Raw genomic sequence first — 25,615 nt, 5'->3', positions numbered from 1 at the left:
ACAAACTCAGGTCTTCACTTTAGAGCCAGTTCTGCTGCGTTCAATACCACAACACACATCTAGAGGGAGATAGATGGATGAAAGGAGGTATTAATTTAAAACATGAAAAAATAACAAACTGAAAGTAATGTTAATTTAACATCAACAGCATTTTGTACATGAACATCTGCTTGCTGCTTGCTTGATTTCATAGTCTGCCCCGACGATTAACAAAAGTCACACTGCGTTGTGTTGTTCGCAGCTTTCAGTTAAATCTCGGATACCTCGATAACTGTTGTGTTCTGGCAGCCTTTTCAAATACATGAGAGAGAAAATATATCAGCTGATCAACTCATATTCAAGAGGGTGAACACAAGGGTGATAATAACTTAATGGTCTGTTGAATTAATTTACATGAAAAGGACAAATTTCAAAGACAAATGATCCATCCTGCATGCTCTGAATAAAATGTCCTGCAGAATCAGATGAATACGTTTAACTCAAGAAGACTGGACTCTAACACACAACATTTTAAATGTATTTATGTGTGTGATCCAGCCACACTTTGCATTCCATGACAACAGGGTATTTTCACTCCTGTGACTTTGATGCCAGCACTTTGATTTCCTCTTGGGAAGCCAAGATGAAAGCTTAGTGGAAAAACTGGGGTTGATATTTTCAGATATTCATGTCCCAGTTTGCTCTGGAAGCAAATGCAATGGGAATTAGGAGATGCACATTTGCTTTACTTTACATTTTAATGAGAGCCATCACAACTCCTAACAGAGGGCTACGACTCAAATATAGATAATTAACACTAATTTAATAGATGTGGTTTAAGTTATTTTTCGTATCGCTTTGCCTTCTTAGAGCTGTGGCTATTGGGTTCATCCTACACACATATGCGTAAAGATTACATTTTTTTTTTTACTGTCCTTGTGCTCTGCATGGGCCTCCCTTACATACTTATACATGCACCATATAAACGCTGTGCGACCTTAGTTCTGCTCCCATTTTTTCTTTAGTGTCAAGCATTGAAAAGAAGAAGATGAAAACGTCCAGCGGTGTCCAGCGGTGTCCATCTGTGTAGCGGCAGCCGGGCTGACTACATCCTCCTCCTTACAGAACCTCATCCCAGCTGAGAGAGTTGTCTCGGCTATTTGTGCAAAACTGTGTAATTTGCGGTTCACATGCGTGCCAAACCATAAGGGAGGATCTGGACGGATCGACGATGGTCCTTTACAGTTTACACCACTAACCAAGGCCCTTTTTACATAAAATGCTGAAGAAATGCTGATCTAAATTGGGAGCCGAACTACGGTTGCACAGTGTAAAAGAAGCTCATACATGGCACAAGGAATGAACTTAAGAGTGACACCTATATGCTCATAGTATCTTGAATTACAATATCAGTCAGTAATGTCTTTGTTTCATCTAAAACAATATGGACATTTGAGACGTGTGGGTCAATAAAGTAGCTCTTCCTCTCACCATGTAGGCAAGTTACAGGTTGATCTTACGGCGTATCCGAGCTCATGTAAGTTAATGTTACTAAGACAATGCCATTTTTCAATTAAAACATAGCTTAAAGGCAGGTTACATACTCTTTTAAAACCATGGGAACGGTGCAGTGAACTATGCAGTATTCTCAAATATCACAGATGATTCATTATCTTGATCCTCTTTCGGCAGAATGTCAATGAGGGACAGTCACTTCGAAATAGAGATAAAAAACAGCTTTTAGTATTTTACTTCTAGACTTTAATATCGAGCAATTTCCATAATTAATAAATTATGTAAAGGAAGTGGTTCTAGGGCTGGCATCAAATGAGCACATTTCAGTTATGAATTAAAGTAATGATACATCCTCCAGCCGACTTTAAGAGGGGGCTTTCAACTCTGAAGGAGTTCAGTTTAACCTTCCTTTAAAAGTCTTGCTCTCAGAAAAGCAGCACATGCTTTTAGTGTAAATTAGTGTGAGTGTCGCGCAACACACTTTTTGCACATTTTGATATTACTAGTTTCTCTGGGCAAACATGACATGAAAATATACTAAACTAAGATTTAAACATGGTGAAAGAAAACATGGTAATGACACAATTATATACATCTGGGCTAGACCTGATTAATGTTTTAAATGGTGAGAGGTTCAGGTTTTCTAAGATAATAATGGACTCTGACTGGTGGCTTTGGGGTTTGGGCAAAGTGGCCTGAACTCAATGACCTCTGTGTAAGAGCTGGGCTCTGACTCTGGAGACGTTCTCGTCTCTGAGGACACTAAAGCTGAACCTTTGAACCATGTGCGGGCTTCTGTGGTACGTCAAATAACATACGCTGATGCAAAGAGGCTCCTGGTGGCTTCAATGCCACATTACCGATGACCACCTTGAACTGCTTTAAACGTATAAAACGGGGCTGCAGCTGCTGATGAGCACATTACACATTGACCCCTTCAAACCATGTTATACTCCCACTACATTCAATCACTTTCTCAGGTTTTCTAATGGATTTGAGAGATTGGCTGCACTCTTGATCATAATTTGGACGAGATCCATCTCCATGAGGTTATCAATTACAGTATCAGCAAGGTTGAGTTGATGGAGTTTCATAGCTTGGATGATAGGTGCAGGCTGCGTGTCATTTTAATAAGGCCACAGATTGGGAGGTAGGCGTTGGCAGATGTCAGGGTTCCCCAAGTACTTGAAATGTGCTGCTCTGTTTTGGTATTTCTGGAAGTCAGGCTGGATTCACACCTTAAATTATTGTTCTCAGGAACCTTAAAGCTTTGATTTTGATGTCTATTTTGTTTCAGCCAAATTTGGGTGTATTTTAAAACAATTTCTTTATTGTGTTTACAGAACTGTTTTGTAATAAAAACTGTTACCGTGATGTCAACACTCGCTAGTGGTTTGTTTTCTTTACTCTATAGCACAGAAGAAAAGTTAACAGTTTCAGGTGGGAACCCATGACCAAATGCAGCATTTGAAGATATATATAGCAATCGTAACAAAGGCTTCCTACCTCACCTTGTTTCATATGAAAAAATAACTAAGTGGCTTTCAGATGTCAACATCTTTCTCATTGTTGCACAAAAATGGAGATGAGATGCAACCGAGACGACGTGGTGAAAAAGATGGATGATGATGAGCACAGTGAAAGAGTAAGAGCTGGGAGGAAGAGAATTGGAAGAAGAGGGCTTGGAAAAGAGTGAAAAGGCAAATGAAAAAGAATGAAGCAGTCACTGCAGACAGTTAAATGAGCCATCGTACTCTGTGTGTTGTGCACAGGTTCTGCATAATAAGCCACTGATATGGACAATGAGAGTGAAAATGTGTGGAGATCTGAGTGAGAATGAGGAACACGCACAAGATTAGCATAATAGTCCAAAGACTTGTCAAAAGCGGGAAACGGAGTTGGAGATGGATGCTCAGAGGGCAAAGGGAACGTGGAGGAGAAGAAAAACAAGTAAAACATGAAGCGCCCAGCAAGACAATGAGCAAAGACAAGCCACTTGCAATAGAAAGAGAACAATGGATTCATCCTGCAGCCAGTCTGAGAACTAATTTGTGTTTCATGCGCGCAGCCTCTTCTGCTGAGCAGCAGCTGTAACCTCTAGCATCTCGCCACTCGCCCACCGAGCCCGAATCAAGCAAGCATGCTGGCAGCTTTCATCCCAAGGGTTTCGGAGGAGTGTTTTCACAGCTGTATCTCCTTCTCGTTTCTGTCATGTTTCTAGCGTGTGTGTATGTGTGTGTGTGTGTGTGTGTGTCTGTGTGATAATCTGTTATAGCGGCACATTTGGGGCGTCAGCAGCAGGTATTTTTCTAACACGTTATCTGAGAGAGAGCTGGTATTACACTGGACTTACAATGCTTGTTTTGACAAGCCTTCCATTGTGGCGAGTCGGTAATGTATTCCTCCTGACTCTAAAAACAATTCAAATGAAAGAATCTGCCAGGAAGACGGCGCTGGTTGTGTAATGTTGGAAACGGTGTAGACAGCATTGTGTGCTCCAGATACTCGCGTAGCCAAGCAGGTTTGTAACACATGCTGAGGTTCATGCCGTCGCTTGTTCATGCCGTCGAAACAGCTCAAAGATCGACCAATGGGAGCGCTTATATACACTTGAGGTGCCAGGTTCTTAGGTGCACTAAATCTAAAACTGATTATACAAAAGCCGGACCATAAACCATTCCGATGTGTTTCTCATATTTAGTCTACGGATAAGTGGACAAAATATTGGAAGTACTTCTCAGTATATTGAAATACAATCCAACAGCGCCACAGCGTGAGCCTCCATTTCTAAAACTGTTTGAACAAAAATGTCATATTATAACTGTTATGAAGGTTTTAGTAGGTATTATACAGCATGAGTTTCAGCTTGGTCTACATATACATGTTTGAATATGTATTTGCATGCATTTGAATTGCTCTTTGTCAATTGATTTAACTGGTTGTGTTAAATGGGCAGAGATCATTTCAATGATGATCGCAGGCTTCTCAATTGAATCCTCTTGATATCGTATTGTGGCAGACTTTGTAATTCCAGAAAATATTGTGTCGTAGTCCCAATAATCAATGAAATATTGGTATCGTGGTGAAACTCATAATATTACTTTTGCAGATGCCAGCAAATCAGAAAGTAGGTGGAGGTACAAGTGTCATTTCTTAATCCAAACTGCACCACCGAATTTGCATTGAATTCCCCCTCCAGTGCGCTCCCTGCCTATTTTGGGGAATTATGATAGCAGGTCATGAAGTTGGGCAGAAAAAAATCAGCTCGTGACCAATGAAATTACCTCATGACCAGTGCAAGGTCAGTGCATCTGATGTGGGCCAGAACTAAATTAGGGCCCCACCAGCAGTCACAGTCGGTTTCTCTCCCCCTCCTCCACTCCTTTTCCTTCCTTCATCTCTCTGCCTCCTTCACTTCCCCTTGATATCTTCATCTCTCTCCCCCTCTTCAGCTCTATATACCTGTGTCACAGAGTTGGTGAAATATCGTAGCATTTGAGAGTACCGGTAGGAATCAGCAGACATATATATCAGTCGTACAAAATTCAAAACAAGAGTAAAGATGTTGAGACAAGTGAGGGAACTGCTGGCTATCAAACCAAATACTTCCAACCAAAGGCTGATTAAAGGAAAGATTCTGGACAGGAAATCTAATGATTGAGGATTCATGATTGGACCCAACTCATTTGATTATTTTAACCAGTTAGTTATGCTTTCTGACCTCTGGCAGCAACGTAATAAATTATTCACCAAAGTGAGTGAGATACCAAGTTATGTAAAAGTACTTTAAAGCAAGTCAAAAAGGACATCAAACAGAAATATAGCCTCGTTTTGGATAATATGCCTTTGTGGTCAAAAACTGTGTTCCATCAAAAATGATGCTATTGTTGATTACATGTTATTTAATTTGTCAGCAAATTGTTCTGTATTGTGAGATGATCTGTTGATAACAAGAGGGTGAAAGTTGTAGGGTGGAAGTTGTAGGGTGGAAGTTGTAGGGTGAAAGTTGTAGGGTGGAAGTTGTAGGGTAATATGTTCCCTGACTAAAGAGCCTGTCAAAGAGCAAACTCCTCTTTTAGAGGTCACGTCTTCTGCACTGACAGTCCTCCATTTCCAATCACAGAGAAATAAAAGGAGATGACAACACTGACAGACCCTTACAAACATGCGCGAGCAAGCAGAGATGAGCTCGGCTTGTATGGCTGTCTTCACTTTTCCTGTCCGTTTCTGTTACTGTACAAACTGTCACATGCAAAGCTTCATTTCTGGTTTTTGAACGACGCTTTTAATGTCTGCCATCATATTTCATGACCGTATCATCCTAATGCTGGTTAGTCGATATGAAATGTAACTCGGGGTGCCGTTAAATACCTGGCGTGGCAGCTGGATTTTTGGGTTGTCCTAAGATCGCAGGAGAATCGCAGGATCACATATCACGCACAGTTCCATCTGGCTCGTAGCGGTGCGCTTGTTGCCAGGAAGCAAGAGCACGTACCAATGAGCATCCTGGAAGGAGGTGCTGGCAGCTGCGGCCAGGGCTTAATAGGTTTTCCACAACTGGCTTAGACAAGAGCGAGATTGTCAAACGGTTCACTCAATCTACAGCCACATTTGTGAAAGCGCTTGCCCTTTTCCAAAAGGTTTCCAATGACGGCTTCTCAGGTTATTCTGTGTAACAAACCATCTGCTGGGGCGGCTCAGATTGCTTGAAACAATGAGATGTTAGAGTGTGACACAGCCAAAGGATGACTCCACCCCTGTGAAACTTGTAGCAATGTGCATCCTGTTAAACTAACGAATGAGAGGCGAATATGCAAAGTGTCTGGGAAGAACAACACTATGCAAAACTTGTTGTTCGGGGTTTATTAGTGGATGCAGAGACAGTAAACTATTGCAGGTTAGACTGTAAATAGTCTGTGGATGCTGAAGCTGTGCACCCCCGGTTGAGCATTTTATACATCACCAAGCTGTGCACCATCAACTTTTTATTAAATCCGTTTTATTATAAGTCATCGAATCCGGTGCTCTTCTCGTCAGTCGTGCCTACTCAAAGGTGTTTGGAACGTAACAGTTCATAAATGGCCAACACTGAAATATATTTCTCCGAATAGTATAATACGAAAAACATTAGTTGTTAAAGGAGATGCAAAATAAACGCTATTCAGTACAGCCCGAACTAAAAAGCCATCAGCAAGCGGGTGACGGAGAAGATGATGCATACATCAAGGAACAAGGAGCACATCTTCACATCATGGTAAGGTAACGCATTGAACTGAAGTTAACTGATAAAGGGACAGTTGGCCAATCATTCATTATATGACGTAGAGAGCCACATCCTAAACTGAACGTCTCCCCTCAGCTCTCATGGTTGTATGGGGAATCACATGGAGCACATTAACGTGGACCAAATCCCAACTTGATTTGGACTTCTCAATGTGAACTGCTCTATTGAGCGCCACATTATTAGATAGGGGAGTTTAACTTTTTTATGGACAAGTTGCTCAACATCTTTTACATAGTGTGACAGCAGAACTACAGCCTTTACTTTACATAGCATTGTCAGTGGGAGAAGAACAACCCCAAAGGGCACGGCCATTACAACGAGCAATGATAAAGGACGCACATGTACTCCTGCACAAGGATGAGATAAAAGATGAATAAAAGGAGGCAACAAAATTGAAGCAGACTTGTGTAAGAGAGTCTGGAAGAAAGCGAGAAAGACAGGTGGGTAATGGCTAAAAAATTGCGGAGAGGAAAAGAGAACTAAACGTTATTATGTTCCTTCGCCTCCTTCTTAATCTATTTAAAGAACTGATCACAACTAATTGTGTAATGGTGAAGAAATTCTGATCACACCGTCTGAGGGAGTGTGTGTGTGTGTGTGTGTGTGTGTGTGTGTGTGTGTGTGTGTGTGTGTGTGTGTCCAGTCTGTATGTAAAGGCAGAGTCACACATGCATGAATGCAGGTGAGCACCCACCAACTGCCGAAGATGCTTTATTCGCCACCAAAAGCATATGTATTCACGCCCCTCCGCTCCCAGAATGGAAGTGAACGGGAAGCAAATGTTAATTTTCCGCATGTGTGACTTTATGCTTGGGTAAAATTCTAAATGCAGAAAATAGCACCACATGTGTATTCTTTATATGTGTATAGCCAATTACTATACTGGAGGATACAGAGCTATTCCATTATAAATGTGAACATTTATGCATAACTTAAATCATATTATGACATTTACTGAAGCAATAATAGACCACACAGAAAGAACTGCAGTTTATGCTTCATAACCGTTATGAGCTTTGCTATAAAACAGCCTTTGAATGCAGCTGCAGGTTTCGGTTCACTGGTTGTCAGCTTTCACAAAATAAAGGTTTAACTGCCGAAGAACCGAGTGGACAGAGCGATGGAAGTTGTTAGATTTAGTTGCTCAACAACAAAACTGAGTGTTCATGTGCATTCAGCAATGGAAATTAAATTGAATCTGGATAGCAGAAACACAACAATGACTTATTAGTTTGTTAGTTGATTTGGTTTGGCTGTTTATTTTCAGCAATAACAGGCAATATTGTCAAGGAACACTCCATAAACTTTCATTGTTATGCCGATGATACACAATTATATCTATTGATCAAGCCAGATGAAACAACCGGGTCGCTAAACGTCTTAAAAGACATAAAAATAATACATTATAGTAACATATTACCCCACGAGAGAACTTATAGTGTCATATTACCTCACGAGAGAGCGTATAGTAACATATTACACCACTAGAGAGCTTATAGTACCATATTACTCCACGACAGAGCTTATAGTAACATATTTACCCTACTAGAGAGCGTATAGTACCATATTAACCCACTAAAGAGCTCATCGAATGCAGGTCTCCTTGTGGTTCCCAGAGTCTTGAAAAGAATGACGGGATCCAGAGCTTTCAGTTATCAAGCTCCTCTTCTGTGGAACCAGCTTCCACTTTCAGTCCAGGAGGCAGACACTCACCTCATTTAAGAGTAGACTTAAGACTTTCCTCTTTGATAGCGCTTATAGTTAGGGCTGGCTCAGGTTTATAGTCAGACCTGGCTCATGTTTGCCCTGGTCCAGCCCCTAGATATGCTGCTGTAGGCCTATAGTGCTGGCGGACATCTTAACACTGAGCTCCTCTCTCCTCTTCTCTATCTCCTTCTGGATGAATTCATGTCTCTTCAATGCACATTACTGAGTCTACTTCTTCCCGGGAGCCTCTGTTCTTGCTCGCCTCAAGTTTCCATGGATAGTGGTCAGGAGCCGGCCCTGCTGATGCCATTGAATGTGCTGTAACTCTGTTACGTTAGTCATTCTGTACACATGACATCTATTGCTTCTGTCCATCCGGGGGGAGGAATCCTCCTCTGTTGCTCTTTTCTGTTTTTTTGGGGGAGTTTTTCCTGATCCGATGTGACAAGGATGTCGTATGTGTACAAATTGTAAAGGCCGCCAAGGCAAACTTGTAATTTGCAATTTGGGCTAAACAAAATAAACTAAATCTCATTTTAGCTCTAGGCAGTTTTTTCACACTACTAAAGGAACTATCTGGTTCACCAGCGTACTTTGGTTTGGTGCTGTACAAGCAGTATACTGAGAGGTTTTAGGGCTGAAAACCGCTGACTGCAGCTGATGGTGATGTAGTTTTACGAGTGAATGGAAACATTACAGTTGCTGGATGTACATCCGAAACAATGAGCTGAAAGATGACACTGCACAGAGCAAAGAGGAAGTGTCAAGTCGGATAATGGTTCTGGATTCATATTTCTTACCATTTTTATTATTGTGTTTTAATGGTACACCCAAACCGCTGAAAAGGTGAATGAGAGGCAAATTGTGAAGCACTTTGGGTAAAAGCACCATCTACTAAGTTCAGCAAGTAATTTACCATTCACCTTTTGTCTTCGGCTGGGTTTCAAGGCTTTAAATGAAAAGGGAATGTATTTAGATGTTTTTGTGTCTATGATTGCTTTTTGGGTTTAGTGTTGAAAATCTCCAGTGACCTTTGAAACGACAGCCAATGTTAAAGGAGAACTACTCATCCGCGCAAATACTGCAGGTCCTTCCCCGTTCTCGTATTTCCTCACCTGTCTGATGGCACACAGAAGCTTCCCATAGCAGTACACGATCACCAGGAACGGCACAATGAGGCAGAAGATAAACAGGCAGATGATGTACGATATGCTATTCGCCGTCTTGGCCGTCCAGTCCACAGAGCAGGTGGTCCCGGGGCCCTCTGGGCCATAGTGGCTCCAGCCAAGGAGAGGCGGCACAGTCCAGATGAGGGAGTAGACCCAGGACAGGATGATCCCGAGGGAGACCTTATGGTAGTTGGAGGAGTCCGCCTCAGTAGGCGCCACCATGGTGCTGTAGCGCTCATAGGAGAGGACGGCCAGGGAGATCAGGGAGACGATGCCTGCAGGGTGGACAGGGCACACACACACACACACACACACACACACACATACAGAGATAACTATTCCATGCAGTACAGATTTAATCACACAGCATATATAAACAGGAGTTCAATTTAATACACAAGCTAACATAACACATAATCCTGACTACTGTACAACACATTTAATGGGGCATGTCCAATCATCTATTCTAATGAGGAATAGATGCAAAGACACTGTGATACAAAGCTCTTTCTTAAAAAAAAAACACACATTTTATTTAACCTTTATTTAACCAGGTTGGTCCCATTGAGATACAATGACCTCTTTTCCAGTGGAAGCCTGGCCAAGACAGCAGCATCGAAAAGTTTCAACAGTCACAAGACACACAGATATCACATAACACAAGTAACATACATTAAACGATAAGGCAACAGGGCTAAAGCTCCGGATTCACACCAAAACAAGAAACAGTGCGGTATGAAGCCGCTCCAATTTCTCTCACACGAGTCTTCAAAGTTTCAAGGTTGATGAGCTCCTTTGACTTTAGAGTTTTTTGCAGCGCATTCTAAGCAGCAGGTGCAGCGAACTTAAAAACAGTGCTTATAAAGAGAGCTTAATTGTTAACTTAAAAGAAAAGGTATGTTGTGTTTTTATAAAAAATTTCAGCATGATGAAACTATTGCAAAAGTGGTTGTGCAATCATCAATTATTTTGTTTGAGCGGCGGGTGCTTGCAGCAGATACACTCTGCTATGATTCATAAACACCTGTTGTGTCTCTGAATGACAGAAGCAATGTGGTGAAACACAACCCTGAAGATTTTGAGAGGCTTTCTTATCTTTTTCTCAGCGTTTCTTTCTCAGTAGGTCAGAGGCACAGCAGCATGAATCTGCAGCTCAGTGACTCTAATGTTGACCCTCCATCTTATATCTTGTTTGCTATTTGGTTCGAAGCTTTTATGATCCACGAGGCCGTGCTTCATCCCCGTTGATTTTAAGCTGCGATGAAGTGACACTGCACTGGAAGCTCTTTTGAGAAGACAAGCCAGGCCTTTAAATGAGGTGCCGACGCCGCGGCTACTCAGCACAATCAATGGGTGAAGGAGAAAAGGGAGGAGTGGAAAGGAAAGGTGGGAATTTAAACAAATGTAGCTCTGTGATTGAAGATGATGGTTCTGCAGAGTGTTGTTGTGTCTGTCTGTGTGCAAATGTATTGAACACACTGCATGTGCAGCTGTTTTTTGGCATAGTGTGTTATGCTTGTCTGTTGCCTCTGGATATTGTGCTAATCTTGCTTTTTCCGCACAAATAGCTTAACTCATTGCTTTTTAAAATTCTGTTACTGCAATATTACAAACTCAAGACAGTTTTACAACAACCCACTCCTTTTAATCTCGTCTGACTGACTCATAGCAACCATCCCAAACATAATTACCAGATCATTTGACAAAAGTTCTTCGTCTGCACTCAGGAGAACAGGCTTCTCACTACAGGTGGTCTGGTAGATGTCAAGCTAAAATCCTAGTGCTAGCATGTTTACAGCGAGGTGTCATCATAAACATTTCACCTGTACTAAGAGTCAACAGTCTGGAAAGGCACTTTGAATGTAACTAAAGCAAAAAACATTCAATTGTAAAGTGATGTTGACAAAGAAAACTAATTTAGTGTGGATTGGTCACATCTGGCCAATACTGGGACCACTTTATAAGGTCAGAATTGGATCCACGGATTCATTCGAGTGAATCGGATCAGTGCACTCCTGATGATGTGTGCAAGGTAATACACCCCTAGATTTCCGTTTTGGATAAAATAACCCACAAAACCCACGTTGAATGCTTGTGTTGAAGCCCTTCTGTGAGATGAAAGACTGATAAGATCTAGTATAAGTGGCGCCAAATCAAATCCCACTTTCTCAAGTTGGCAAAAGCTAATCAGCAGCTCTCGTCTACGACACACGCGCAGAGGCACCAAAATGTAATCCTGAAAATCAACATGTTGGTGCAACAATTGACAGCAACCGTTTGCTGTTAGGCTCTGCATACACGTTGTCTTTGATTATGAATCATCCCCTTTGAATTGAAAACTTCATTATTACTTGATATCAGCTAATCCCATCACGTGTCCACCCTCTTGATGAGAAGAGATGTCTTCCTTGTTACACAGTGAATGGGTGACAAGTCTTTATTAGAGCCAATGTAATATAAGGAAAGACACCTGAACAACTTTACAGCTTAATACCATTTAAAATCACACATCACCTTCCATCCAACTTCTAGCCCTCTGGCAGCAGCTGAATCCAATACTCCAAAATGAAAGATATTTGATCTGATCATGTCTGAAATAAAGAAAAAATAAGGAACACCTTTGTTCTGCTATCTCTGTGTGATGTTCACTCACTGTTTGTCTCATTTGTTAGAAAGCGTCCATAACAGTATGACTTGGCTGATACCGTGTATCCAAGAAAAGACAGTTTGAATGAAAAACACAGGATCAAATGAAGCTGTGTTAGCTCTGTAAATCCCAGGGTCTTTTCCCTCAGTCATCACAGGTATACAGAACTAGCGTAACAACAGTAACGGGTGAAGAAAGAGATCAGATTGCAAATATCTGTCTATCAGTGAGGATGACTGCTCTGGCAAATACTATCCACACGTACTGAGACGATCATTCTCACTAATGTCCGACTTATGCCAGACAGCCATCCCCCACAACATAATTTTGTCTCTGTTTTATTGCCCCATCATTTGCTCTGGTTCATCAGCTGGCCTGCTCGCTCTGACCGTTACGGCGGAGCAGCATTGTTCCGCTTGCTTTGTCCTTATTGAGACGTCTTCTTAGTGTCGCAACAAATCAACACTCCAGGTGTTTCCTGTGCCTGCATGACGCACACGTATATGCATGTACTTGTTCAAGCATTCCTGTGCCCGTATCTGCACTGAGATCGCGTGTGAGCGTACTTGCAGGTGGGTGATCTGAATTCGGTATGCAGCGAGTGGGCCCGGCACTGAAAGGTTAATCCAGTGATTGTGTAAAATCCACTGGAGGCAGAAAAGAGGAAGCCAACAGTATGTAGGAGCATGTAGACCTGATGCCAAATAAAGACAGAAGAAAGATATTCTCATGTTCCTCCACGTTGTGAGAAGATTTAAAGAGGTGAGCAGAAGAGGGGGAAGCGGCTAAATGGATGCCAGGAGGCTGACGGCAAAAGGGTGAGGTGCGCACACGCGTGTCTTCACAAATGCTCTTCGGTTCGTGCTCTTGGCATAAAGTAAAAGCGAAGGGTCTGACATTAGCGCTCATTCAAATATCTAAGACGCCATGTGCTAAAAGCAAAAAGTTTAAGGCAATGTCATGAGGGAGCAGGAATACAATGTCCCAACACCAAGCTAACAACATGTTTTGTCATTGACGGTTACCCTCTAATTTGAGAGAACATCGATCACTCGGAAAAGCGTCATCGAGATTTGGTGAAGACTGACATTGTCACTTTGTCATAGCTGCGCCCAGCGTCATCCATTTCAATAACCAATGTCACTTTTCTTTTCTCCGACCTACCCTTACTCTTTCTTCCACTCTTTTTATGAGCCCATTGAGGAATTACTCATCCATAACCAATGGAGGTTCTAATGATGTCTTCGAGCCATCTTTCTCTCTCTCTCTCTCTGTCTCTCTCTCTCTCTCTCTCTCTCTTTCTCTCTCTCTCTCTCTCTCTCTCTCTCTCTCTCTCTCTCGCCCTAGACACAGATTTTAATAAATTGCCTCCTTGTGGACGTCAGTGTTCATCTTCAGATGGTGCTAAATCTCACACGCTAGAGTTGGGTTAAAGAGACAGCGGATACAATCAGAATCCATCCAGATGCCGAAAAACATTCAAGGCTCGCTTTTTCCGCCATGTGACTGAAATAAAGTTATCCTGTTTTGGGAATTGCCAATTTCTCCTAGAGGAAGTGAAAATAGCTTTTGTGAGTCTGTTTTCAATTTGAGGTTTTCAAGACGCTCTTAAGTTAAGGAAAATTCAATTCAGTTAAGTCGAACATACTGTGTGAAAATTAGCAATAAATCAAGGAAAGCAACAGTTTGGCCTTGTGAGAAAAGCCAGGGGGGACTTGTACAGTGCATAAATCTGACTGATTGTAATGTCAAAGTGTTTATTTCCTTTCTTTACTCAACTGGCCTAACCAACAGGACTCAGGGCCCAAGGGGTCAGGAGGCCCATCACTGCCAGAGACAACCATGACAGAAAAGCCAAACTCCACTACAATGAGCCACAAAATGACTATAAAGAAATGCAAAACTTCTACTAAGATAGAAAATTACTACAAAGAAACATACCATGACTATAAAGCGATTTGAAATAAGCACAAAGATGCAAAACTGCCTCAAAGTTGAAAAACAACTACAAGGAGATATAAAATAATCATCAAGAGATACAGAATGAAACAACCTCTAAGACTTACAAACCGACCACACTGCAAAGGGCCACACACTGTGTGTCACTTTAAGTGTGTGTGTCTGGATGTCTTCATCTCACACTCAATATGTCCAAGTTCTGCTGCCAATGTACAGATACACAGTCCCACGAGTGACAGAGGTGCAGGCAGGTAACATAAACAGCTGTTCTTGTTTGTTTTAAACTTATTTCCCAGTTGCTTGACTTTGAGTTGTTTGAAAGAAAATAGTCCCATTAAACTTCTCACAACGAGGTCTGTGGGTGCTTGTCAGATACAGCGCTACTGTGCATGAACATACACACAAAAACAACTCCTCATTTGAAATATGAATATGCATGTCTTTCTCTTAAAGGGACACCCACAATTCTTATTTTTCATCCCACCTGCATGAGCTATTTATCATTTGGCTGGATTACATTGGTGTGAGAGGCGGATATATTGTCCATATAAATGTCTGCCTTCTCTCCAGTGTAATGGGACTAGATGGCAGTTTAATAGGAACCATTTCAAGGTGTGTGGATTATCTTAAGTAACTGGGTCTTGAATTTCGGAAAGAGAAATTGTCATTGAGATTATTAAAGCGTGCTGTCTGTTGTCAGTTACGATTTGACCATCTCGACAATTGGAACCACTTCTGATGCAATGATTTTGATAGATGTATGGACTGAATCTTCTGACATTTCATGTTAGACGCCTTCAGTCAAGCATACTATTCAGTAACAGGGAGAACTCTAAGGGCTTATAAATCTGACTACAACCAACCAATGACAGCATTTTGAAGTAAAACATAGTTTTATACCAACTACATCTCTTCTCCTGTCTGTTTTTTTTTTTTTTTTACCTCAAATTCCGCAACAATTAGTCAAAGTGGTTAGTTTCAAATCATGGTTTTACCAAATATTCTTTTAAAAAAAGCACTTTGATTAGATCTGGAATATACAGCAGAGCAAATGTTACATGTTCTGTCAAAGAGAGGAGATAGCTGCCTCGCCTTCAAATGTAGTTTTTATGAGCTTTAAAGTGTTATTGGGACTGATAACAAGAACGCCTGTTCATTAAATAACTTCAAACCAGGCATCGGACCAATTGCTCCTGATGATAGAACAATTTATGTATTCATTCTCCAAATGATTCTTCTTTTGAGCTTGGCATCAAATTAATTTCATTTAAATGACTCATTTGAAGCTTTAATGGATGCAGTTCTCAGGGGAAGCAATTATTATAATGTATTTTATGTTCCCCAATGAAAAACTACTTATTTGCAACTTTGACATAGCCCCCTTGGCCTTCCAAAAATGAACACTAAGTTGTTTTGTTCACCCTCAGCATCCCAGCTTGGCCCGGTTCCAGCTGAAATAGCAAGTGTCTTATTCTCAGTTGCATCATTGTGTACCATTTGCCTCGATAGCAGCACTCCTAAGCCAATGTAGACCAGCAGAGTCCCCTCACTCATTCCAGATTCTCCCCGGGTGGTTTTCCTCTGCAACCAACGCAGCTGATGCACCTGCCACATAGCCTGCTCATGGATTAAGACGTGCATGTCCCCACAGCCCGTCACAGACCCGCACGGGATGAACAGTGATGAGGCTTCCCCTCACAGACACTCAACTATGGTAACAAGCATTTAGCGGTCATTTAGTAGCAGCATAGCAGGGTGCACATTGTTTCATTTGCAATACGCGCAGCAGCCCAAATCACACCGACAGTCTGTGAGCTCCTAATGACATTTAAACAAATTAGTAACTGTGAGGGAGCGATAAGACCAAAATATGCTTCCCTTAAATACCACTGGCAAGTGTATGCCATGATGCAGGCACGTGAAGCTGTGGAAAGGATTCAACAGTCTGTCATGCAGCTCCAACCGGAGATAATGACCACTGCACCATGAAGAGTCACACAAGACGGGTTTTTTTTTTTTTTTTTTACAACTCATCACTTGCCTGCATGTGCATATTTGATCTGGGATCGCTGTCAGCATCCGATCCGCAACATCGCTCCACACTGAACCAAACACAACAATAGATAACTAGATATTACGCGCTTTTGCCAATAACAATCTCTATGATTAAAGACTGCACGATGAGCACATGCAAATGTCCATGTTGCCGAATCTGGTGCATAAGCAATGACGATTTATTGTTCTTCGTCTCATTGTTCGATTCGTATGGGCTACGCTGATTTTCATGCTTTTCTCTAAAAGTTGAATAAGACCATAAAGACTCAGTGTGCACATCGCGAGAAATTATTTTCAAATGTTGTATTTCCAATTCTTTTAAATCCTTAATTTCAACCTCAGAAATAAATCTTAACATCATGCACTCTGACGAGCGGAGCGAAAGGGTCCATCCATACAACGCACCATCATTCACCACCACGTCTGAGATTTAAAAATACAGTATAATCTCTGGAACATACAGCAAATCAAAACGTATGAACATCGCCTCTCAGTTGTCGTATTTCTACTCACCAAAGAGAGAGTTGGCAAAGCCGTACCACACGCATCCGCCTTCTCCTATGAGCCACCTTCCCTGCGTGCTGGCGGCAAAGCTGAACGGTGTCCCCAGTACGCACACCAGCAAGTCGCTGATGGAAATGTTAATCAGGAGCAGGTTTATGGGCGACCGCAGCATCTTGTAGCGGCAGAAGAGCACGAGCACCAGCAAGTTGTTCATAAGTCCCAAAGTGCCGATGATGCCCAGGCACACAGCCACGACCAGGTTCCCTGTCGGGGTGAGGGTGCTCCGGTATGAGCCTCCCCTCAGGTGCCCTTCCTTGGCTGCGGCGCACAGAGCACTGCTGACCCCTGCGCAGCCGCTCAGGCTCACGTTGGACACGATCATCGTAGTCCGCTGGCACACTGGGTGACCGCGGCACACAACTCCGGCAGCTAATATGACATGTTGTTGTTGTTGGTTTTTTTTGTTTTTTTTTGTAGTGTGTGGAAAAACTATGTAAAAGAAAAACTGTCGCTGGTGGCCAACAACACTTGTTGCTGTTAGAAATGTGAAAATGTGAAAAGCACAGCCAAACAGGAATGAGGGACAAATAGAAAGTTTTGTTTGTGAGGATGTAAAAACTTTGTTCAGTTCAGTGAGAGGGGGGGGCGGAGGGGGGTGTTAGAAATGTAAAGCAAAAAAAACAACAACAAACGAACAAACAACAACTTTTGGATAGTCTTTGCTCCACCGTGTGGCACACTCTCACTCTCTTTCCAGAGGTGCTCCTGTCTCTCACACAGGCGCTTTTCCTCTCTGTCCGTATTTAAATCACTGTTGCCCGCTCTCACGTCTGGGCTGAGGGGGGCGGGGCCGCAGCACGCTGGCGGTTCCGCGTGGAGGAGAGCAGCGTGGAAGTCTCGCTGCACACCAATCGGACGATCGTCATGTCGCTCATTTAGTGTACTGCGCTGAAGTCAACCCGTTTGTGCTCAGAGCTCCATTTAAATAAATACATTTTAAAAAAAGTTAAAAGTTAAAACACGGAGCGCGTATTGATGCTCGGCGCTGTCCGCGGTGCTGAACACAGTCTCTGAGGGGCGAGTCAAAAGCTCCACTAATCAAATGCGTTCTCGTTCGTCTGCATTTATATTGCTTTAGGGGGATACATGCAACAACAAAAGCTATGTGCACTGGCTTATGTTTGGGGATACACATATAGCAATACATATGCAAAAGAGCCAGCATGCACCTGGTGAGTTAATAATGACGCTCCTGCAGGTCAAGCGAGAACTTGCGTTTTTTTTTTGTTTTTTTTTAGTTAGATCGCCTCCACACCTGTCTTCAGCTGTTATTAATAGGAAGTTCACTGTTCAGTATTTGGCACAGCCTAAGAATATGCTGCTGTACTTTTAGTCTAGACTCAAGGACATGAGGTGTTGACTCATTGTCTAGATTTTGCTACAAACAGAACAAATCACTCTGGTGTGAGAGATGAGATGTCCTGAATGTGGTGTTTGTTAGCCCAGAAGGTGGAGATGAGGTCATTTGAGAGCATTGAGTAACACTTGGTAAGGCAGAAGTAAACTCAGCATGACTCTGAGCTGTCAAGTCAATTTTACATACATATCCCAAAATCACAAATTTGCCTCAGGAGGCTTTGCAATCTGTCACAGATGGATACAGAGGTGTGGACATTTGACATGTAAGCTGATTTTTTTTTTTCCCACAGAGGAAATCAGTTTAAGCAGGCTTTTCGCTTTCCGACGGCTTGTTTTTTTTATTTTTTGTTTTGGTTGATTCTATCTGTGAAATAGAATCATAATTTTTCCATCTGCCACCACTGAACACATCTACTCCAAGTATATGGCATTTCTGGACTGGAATAATGAGGAGCAGCGAACCACCAAAACATGACGAGTGTCGGGCATCTATACCCTCACGGTGTCCGTACTGTATATTCTAGCACGGGCTGAGAAAAGTTATCTCTTTGCAGATAGCTCACCCGCTGAAACTTAGAAGTTCAAGTCACTTTTGGATGCTTTCTATTTATATCTGCTACTGCCATACGACACAGACACACACAATATGATTCAACAAAAAAAAAAAATGTAAAAGAGGGTTCAAAATGTCAACAATTAGTTTGTAATTATTTCCTTGTAGTCAAACGCTGGCATTTTGTGTCAAAGCAGTAGTCTTAATGATGTGTATCCCAGAATAAATGTGCCCTCCGGAAAGTTCTAAAATCACGTGGATGAGGTACTCCTCCTCTTCATGTTCTAATCCCTTCCCACCAAATAACCCCCTTGTCACACCGAAGCGAGGTAATTACCCGTAAAAACTGTACAGTGACATTTACGCTGACATCTTCCCCATGTACAGTCCTACCTGTAATTGGACTGAATTAAGACACTTGGGTTCTATTGTGGTTAATCATCTCGGTGAGACTGGGCAGTTGGTATTTTAGTAAATTTCTAGATCAATTGGGCGGCTGCACTCTGGGGAGAGGTTCAGGACAATACAGATGGGGTTAGAAGGGCAAAACAGAGAATACATGTAAATCAAAGAAAAGGGGCGAGAATCATATTGTTTTATGGTTATCATCCCATTTATTTGATTTGTCATGGACTTAGATTATCATATTTTGTATCAATTATCTTGGTCTGTATAAAGTGTTTATTCATAAGCCCTATGATTATGAAGTTATAGCCATATTCATCTCCTTACTGTATCTCATTAAGCCTTCACTCTTTATTTTCAAACGTGGAGTCTCTGCTCAGCTATCATTCCTTACTTTAGACTCGTTGGCTTTATAGCACTCCCAGAGATGGGGCTGCAGCGGCTTTTGTACTTCATAATGTCATATCCTCGTCGCTTCACTACCTCCAGCGCTGGCTCCCCATCTTCACAGCTCATTGTTTGTCTGTTGGGGATATCAGTAGTCATCTGTTGCTCCAAACTTTTCCTTGTCTCTCAGACAAGTTGTGTTAAGACTCAAGTCCCGGTTTCTTTCTTCTTCGTGTCTTTCATCAGACTTAATTATTATTAAAGGTTTAGCCCCAGCAAGCAGTATTTACTGTTGATAGCTGCACATGGTGGTACTCTTCTTTTCTGTGTCATTTATGGTGGTCATGCAAAGCAGAAGTTGCCATTTTACTGTATTTTTAAATAGTGTATCTCTGAGGAGGCGCAACACAGAAATGAACATTACATATAAAGATAATATAATATATAATTAAATAGTCAGAGGCACTGACAGGATCTACAGTAGCATCAAAGGATTCAAGAATATACATCAACATTGTAACAAAACATGCATTAGTCAGCAATATCCTGGAGATATTTTAGTCATAACAGTCATTACATGACAACTACATGAACTTTGACCAGACCTACAACACCTTACATTTGGATACCAAACAGCTTTTCTCAAGAAAATGTGGAGCACATTTGCTATTCACTCATACAAACTGTAATGTATAGTCTGCCTCATTCAATTCAGTATATTTCATACAGCCCAGAATCACAAATTACACATTTGCTTTGTCAGAAGCAAATCCACTAATGGCAAACATGATACATCTTCTACCAAATTAGGTTCCTCCAACCTGATCCACTAACTCTAATGATCGCTGCTAAATGCAGCTCTTTTGCAAGCAGGACTCGGTATTGAATTCAGGTAATGTCTGTTTTCTTCTTCTGTGCTCTTCAATTCGGTGTTGTATCTGTGTAATTAAGTAAATCTTTCCATTTTCACTTCCAGGCTGTCACTGTTTCAGTATCAAGCTTGGAATCAGTACATTTGATTTGTTTTGTCCTGTATCACAGAAAGATTTCAGAGGCTTTGGTTGGCGCTTTGTTTGTGGGCTTGACATTATGCTGAGTGCCCAACTCAAGGTTCAAGTTTCCAGGCATTGCGACCGTGTATTTAAATGATCTGCGAGGAGAGTGTGTACAGTAGATCTTTGCATGCAAGCGCTCCAATAACTGCCACATTGTTAGAGACCAAAAAAAACACAATGACATCTCAGAGTCAAGGGGAGGAAACGGATAGAGAACAAAAGGAGCACCAGAGAGAGAGAGAGAGAGAGAGAGAGAGAGAGAGCAGGTGTGAGGACAGGAACGAAAGGTCAAGAAACATGAAGCGTTTCACCGCCATGTCCAAGGGCTTGCGACAGGATGTTTTGATTCTCAACACTTTTTTACCGGGGAAAGTGTATTTAAATCCACAATCATGTTTTGTTTTAAAATCTAACTTTCTGCCTCTCCTCCACTCTCCACCTTGTATTCCCCCACCTGCCTCCGTTCCTCCTCCATCACTGCTGCCTTCCCCTCTGACATTGACCTTGGGAGCATGGCCCCTGCTGCTCTGCAACTTAATATGCCTGAGGCTCGGAGGAAAGCTCAGATGAGGTGTGGTGCCATGCATCAAATAGATTTATTGTCCACAGATTTAGTCCGCGGGTACGCTTCAGAACCTCGACACGTATGTCACTCCAGCCCCGCGCTTTAAATGCTCCACACACAGCCGGTCATGACATGGCAAGAATAAATCTTAGCTGAGGGGTGGTCAGGAAAAGCTGCCGGAGCATTGTGAGAGTAAATTCACAATGCAACACAGCATCTTGTGGCGGACTGGCAGCTGTCAAATCCAGTTCATGTCCCTGCACGTCGGTCCCCAACTCCAGGTTTAAAACAGTCAACTCTCCTGAAGCCATTATACAGTGCAGAATGTGTCACAAATGAACACTGGGGGGGGTATTTCCACTGTTTTTTTTACTGGAGAGCAAGGATTTAATGGTAGAGTGTAAAGGTTCTTGACTTTAGAAACAGTAGTTTGACCAAACAAATCTTAACTCTACGATGACAAATGAGCCAACTCAAGCCACTAAGGAAGACTGAAAAGCACTTAAAACAATCAATACACCTTTAGGTACTAAAGGTTCCAGTGTGACTCCACTATGTATTTCTGCTGGTCAATTGATACGTGCTTGTATCAATGGCAATTACAGCCCTCTCATTCATCACCCCTCACATGGCTGAAGATCAGAGGAGACTTGGATATACAGCATGTAAGCGTACACTCTATTGGATTTCTTCATGGATTCATCGATTTTCTAACAGGGTTAGTTGCCCCTCTCCACAGAGAGCAAGGGAGCATGTGACATGTATGGCAAAAAATTGAATTTAAACAGATATTTGACCCTTTCCTCTTGCCGCTGAAGTGCATCTCACTCCCTGGAGTAAAAGGTACCCAGGCATGGTCACACCTGCCAGAGGGTAAACCCCTACGGGGCAGCCCACAGGTGGACATTCAGATGCACTGCACCCTGCACACTGGGACAAGAACATCATCATATTTATTTCGACACTGCCGGAAAAAGCTGGTCCGGAGGTGTGGTGAGTGCACTGTGGAAGGTAGAAATGACCTTGTACAGTATATCTCCTTTGACGAGGTTAAATTCAAAATAGTGGACTGTGAACCACTTCTTGACTTGACAGTCCTATGACTTCAGAGTCATAAACGGTTTTGTTTTGTCAGGTATGGTTTACTCACACAAGGATCATATTAGGAGTGATGTCACAGTAGGTTTGTCCCTGAATTGTTAGAGAAACAAAAACAAAGCCCAACAAGTAAGAGAGCTGAGCTTTTAGTCAAGCATTATGGTGGAAAAACGGTGGAATTACAACTTCAGGGTTTGTCAAGTGCTGCAGTGCGAAACATGCTTTTTCCAATAGATTTAAATTAGCGAGAGAAAGGAGTAGATTTATTTTGTTGAATAAACGTCCCAGTACGAACACTTAAACAGCCCGTATTTAAATCCTGAGGCCAGAAGAAATTCCAAAATGCACTAATTGCAGAATCCAGAGTTTTATTCCTTCTTCCGTCCGTGTGAGCGATACTACGTGTGGTGCTGAGAGGTTGGGTGAAGGAAGCACCAGTGCGCTTGCTCCATGGACCTATGGATTGAAAGATATGGGTAATTTCATTCATTGGAGTCAATTGTTGACTCGCCTCATGTTTGACTCACATGTCTTCATTAAAGTAGCTGGATGACATTTAGATTTTTTTCTTGTATAGATCTGAAAGAGTGATCGGCATATTTCCTCTCCCCAATGGTTGTCCTCTTTGCAATTCAATACACAATTGACTGCATTGGTCAGCATGAGTTTCCTAACTATTTAAAGTATTTTGTTTATCTCAGTTAGACATTGCAGTTAGGTGTAACCCCAATACCAGTCAAGTGGGTTCGAAACCTGAAATCCTGAAAGCCGCTCGGCCAAACAAACCATAGTACTGTCAGTTTCATATTGAAACATAACAATCTCTTTCAAAGTTAAAGATGTTTGACTGAAGGATAAGGGAGAGTGTCGAGTCTTTATGCTGAATACATCTGAGAACTTTACTCCCACAAAAGCCTCCGCAGTATATGAAGCGGACACTTTGATTGTTTGTCTTTTGTGTATTCCACTCTTCACAAAGGTCAAAGGTCAGAGATTGTCGTGCTAATGAACACGAAAGTATATTCATCTCTGCTGTATCATGTCAGGTCATGGGTGGCTGCATCACAGGGACATGATCCCCGGTCTCTGTCTGGACAGGCTCCAGTGACTCTAAGAGTAAAAAACATTTTATTTTCAGTAAATTATAAGCCAAGTCCAATTGAATCTCAAACGTCCGTTGGGGAAGGAAATAGAGCATTATTATTCATAGTATTACTATAATTAAAAACTTATTCTAAAGTATGAGGATAATTCAATCCACTCTCATGCATTACGTGAAAGCTTTTGAGCGACTTTGATGATACAAATGAAAAGTACATTTTCTCTCATTTCCAAATAGAAGTGCTTTTGGGTGTCCTAATTATAATCCCTTTCATTTTTCAGACCACATTATATTTCCTGTAATCAAAACCTTTTTAGAGATCACACCCTAATGAAGATTAGACTAAATCTTGTCAGACGAAACCCATTTATGAGTGGCCGACCCAATGAAGAAAGGTTGCTCGCTTTACAGTCTGAGAGGCAGCGGGCGCTAAAAGCTCCGAGGACCTCTTTGGGTGATAATTGTCGGAAAACTTCTTTTCATGCTTCATCAAAACATTTTTTTTCCCGGTGCAGTTTCGAGTGCTTCCACAATATGAAACCATGTCAACGGCAAACAGCTGTCAATGTATGTGTAACGGCAAATCAAACGTATGAAAGACATAATTGGACAGCACTCAGTCCTTCTGGCGGTTTCACACAAACTGCCTAACCATAGAGCAGATACATACTATGCATTTATCTATAATATGTTGGAGGTAGAAAATTACTGCTCCAGGCAAAGTCCTCCCATAACATGAGAAGTGGATTATGGACTGATTGTAGCTATCTCGAGGAAAACACCAACAACAAATAAGCGAGGAACACGCTCTTCCTTTCTCACACTGTAATTATGGCCTGCTGTTTATGTTTCTGCTGCTCACTGCCTTTATGTAACGTGTGGACAAAAGAACAGCTTTTACTGCACTCAAATGTGACACGGCATTTGTGCTAATGTTCATTTGATTGTAATATTTCAAATAAGAAGATGAGCTGTTTGAATCCATATTGAACTACTTTTGAATGATTAGCCAACTTTTATATTTCATGCTTCTCCAAAGCAATAATATTTTGTGTTGACACATGGCTCGGCTCGACCACTTACCTGTTGCTCAGTCCACGTGTCCAAACAGTGACGTTGCATTAAAGAGGGACAATTTCACCGTCGCTGAAGAGTGACCACAGCAGCTTCAAATGACAGTTAGGGATAATGCCATATGATAAAAGACTTTTAAGCATTCCTGTTGGCTGCTCCGATGCTCTGTGCTTCAACGCTGGAAGTATAAAACCCCTTAATGTATCGCTGCAACGGTGCATTTCATTGCTTATAAGTTCAACTGTTCCTCTGTAAAAGGAACAATGTGTTATTTCTCTCCGCAGAACTTACATGGGTAATAGCTAATCCTGTGGTAAATTCCTGGAATAGAAGAAAGGCATGTGTTTTACAGTCTCAGATATTTACAAAACAAAGTGTTCGAGAAGCATCCTCTGCTCCTCCGCGTGTGTCTGAATGCAAATTGAAAAAGGTTCCAGCATGATTACTGTTTTGTCCTTAACGGTTTTTTCAAAGCGGACTTGCATTCTTTGCACAGCCTCATTGCTCCGCAGGTCACTGCTTTCCCTATTTATTACAAGTTGAGTTTCTCTGGGGGAAAACAAAGTCTAGTGTCAGCAGTGGTGGTGTCAGAAATACCACGGCGGGGGTCCATAGTTGTTTTACACCAGCAGCAGTAGATGTACAAGACAATCTTGTAACGAAAGCCAGCCAGAACTACGTCTGTAAGTGTGTTTAAATAAAAGATTAAATAAGGCATTGAGGGAGTAAGACAACGCATGCAGGATCTTTTATGATCGTCGAGTTATTGTCACCTATCGTTTATTCAAAATGCGAACCAGCACCTCCATCGAGACTTTCTGTTAATTGTGAAAATTGTCCTCATAATGTTGCGTACCCCCATTTTATTTAATACTCTTTTCTTTATCTTATTTTATGCGAAGCAGCAGCATTATTCCCGCACTAACAACTGCCGGAGACGCGGGGGCAAGTGTCTCAAGACGTTATGGACGAGGTGCAAAACACAAACGTGGCCTTTAAATGTTCATTACTGTGGAGTGTTAGCTGTTGGAGAAAGGTCTGTCATGCAAATTATGGATTAACTTGTGAAAAGTGACCACCCCATTATAGTGTCCTTCAGAACATGGAAGTGATGCGATCTGAAGGCTGTTGTAGGATA

The 25,615-nt window shown here is 41.9% G+C and overlaps 1 protein-coding gene across 1 annotated transcript in view; it reads right to left on the bottom strand.

Moving 5' to 3' along the window:
• Window positions 1-17,201, bottom strand: part of LOC137781404 (vertebrate ancient opsin-like) — a 44,002-nt gene extending 26,801 nt beyond the window's left edge. The window contains exons 1-2 of the mRNA XM_068570143.1: window positions 16,829-17,201; window positions 9,601-9,929 (exon numbers count right to left, since the gene is read on the bottom strand). Coding sequence (XP_068426244.1) covers window positions 9,601-9,929; window positions 16,829-17,201 — 702 coding nt within the window. The remainder of the gene's footprint in view (window positions 1-9,600; window positions 9,930-16,828) is intronic.
• Between the last annotated feature and the right edge of the window lie 8,414 nt (window positions 17,202-25,615).

This window comes from Clinocottus analis, unplaced genomic scaffold, assembly GCF_023055335.1.
Source record: "Clinocottus analis isolate CAN_PGR_092001 unplaced genomic scaffold, fCliAna1.0.p SCAF_11, whole genome shotgun sequence".
NCBI classification, from domain to species: Eukaryota; Metazoa; Chordata; class Actinopteri; order Perciformes; family Cottidae; genus Clinocottus; species Clinocottus analis.
Note: the sequence above shows the minus strand (reverse complement) of the source record. Positions and strands in the feature narration are given on the sequence as shown.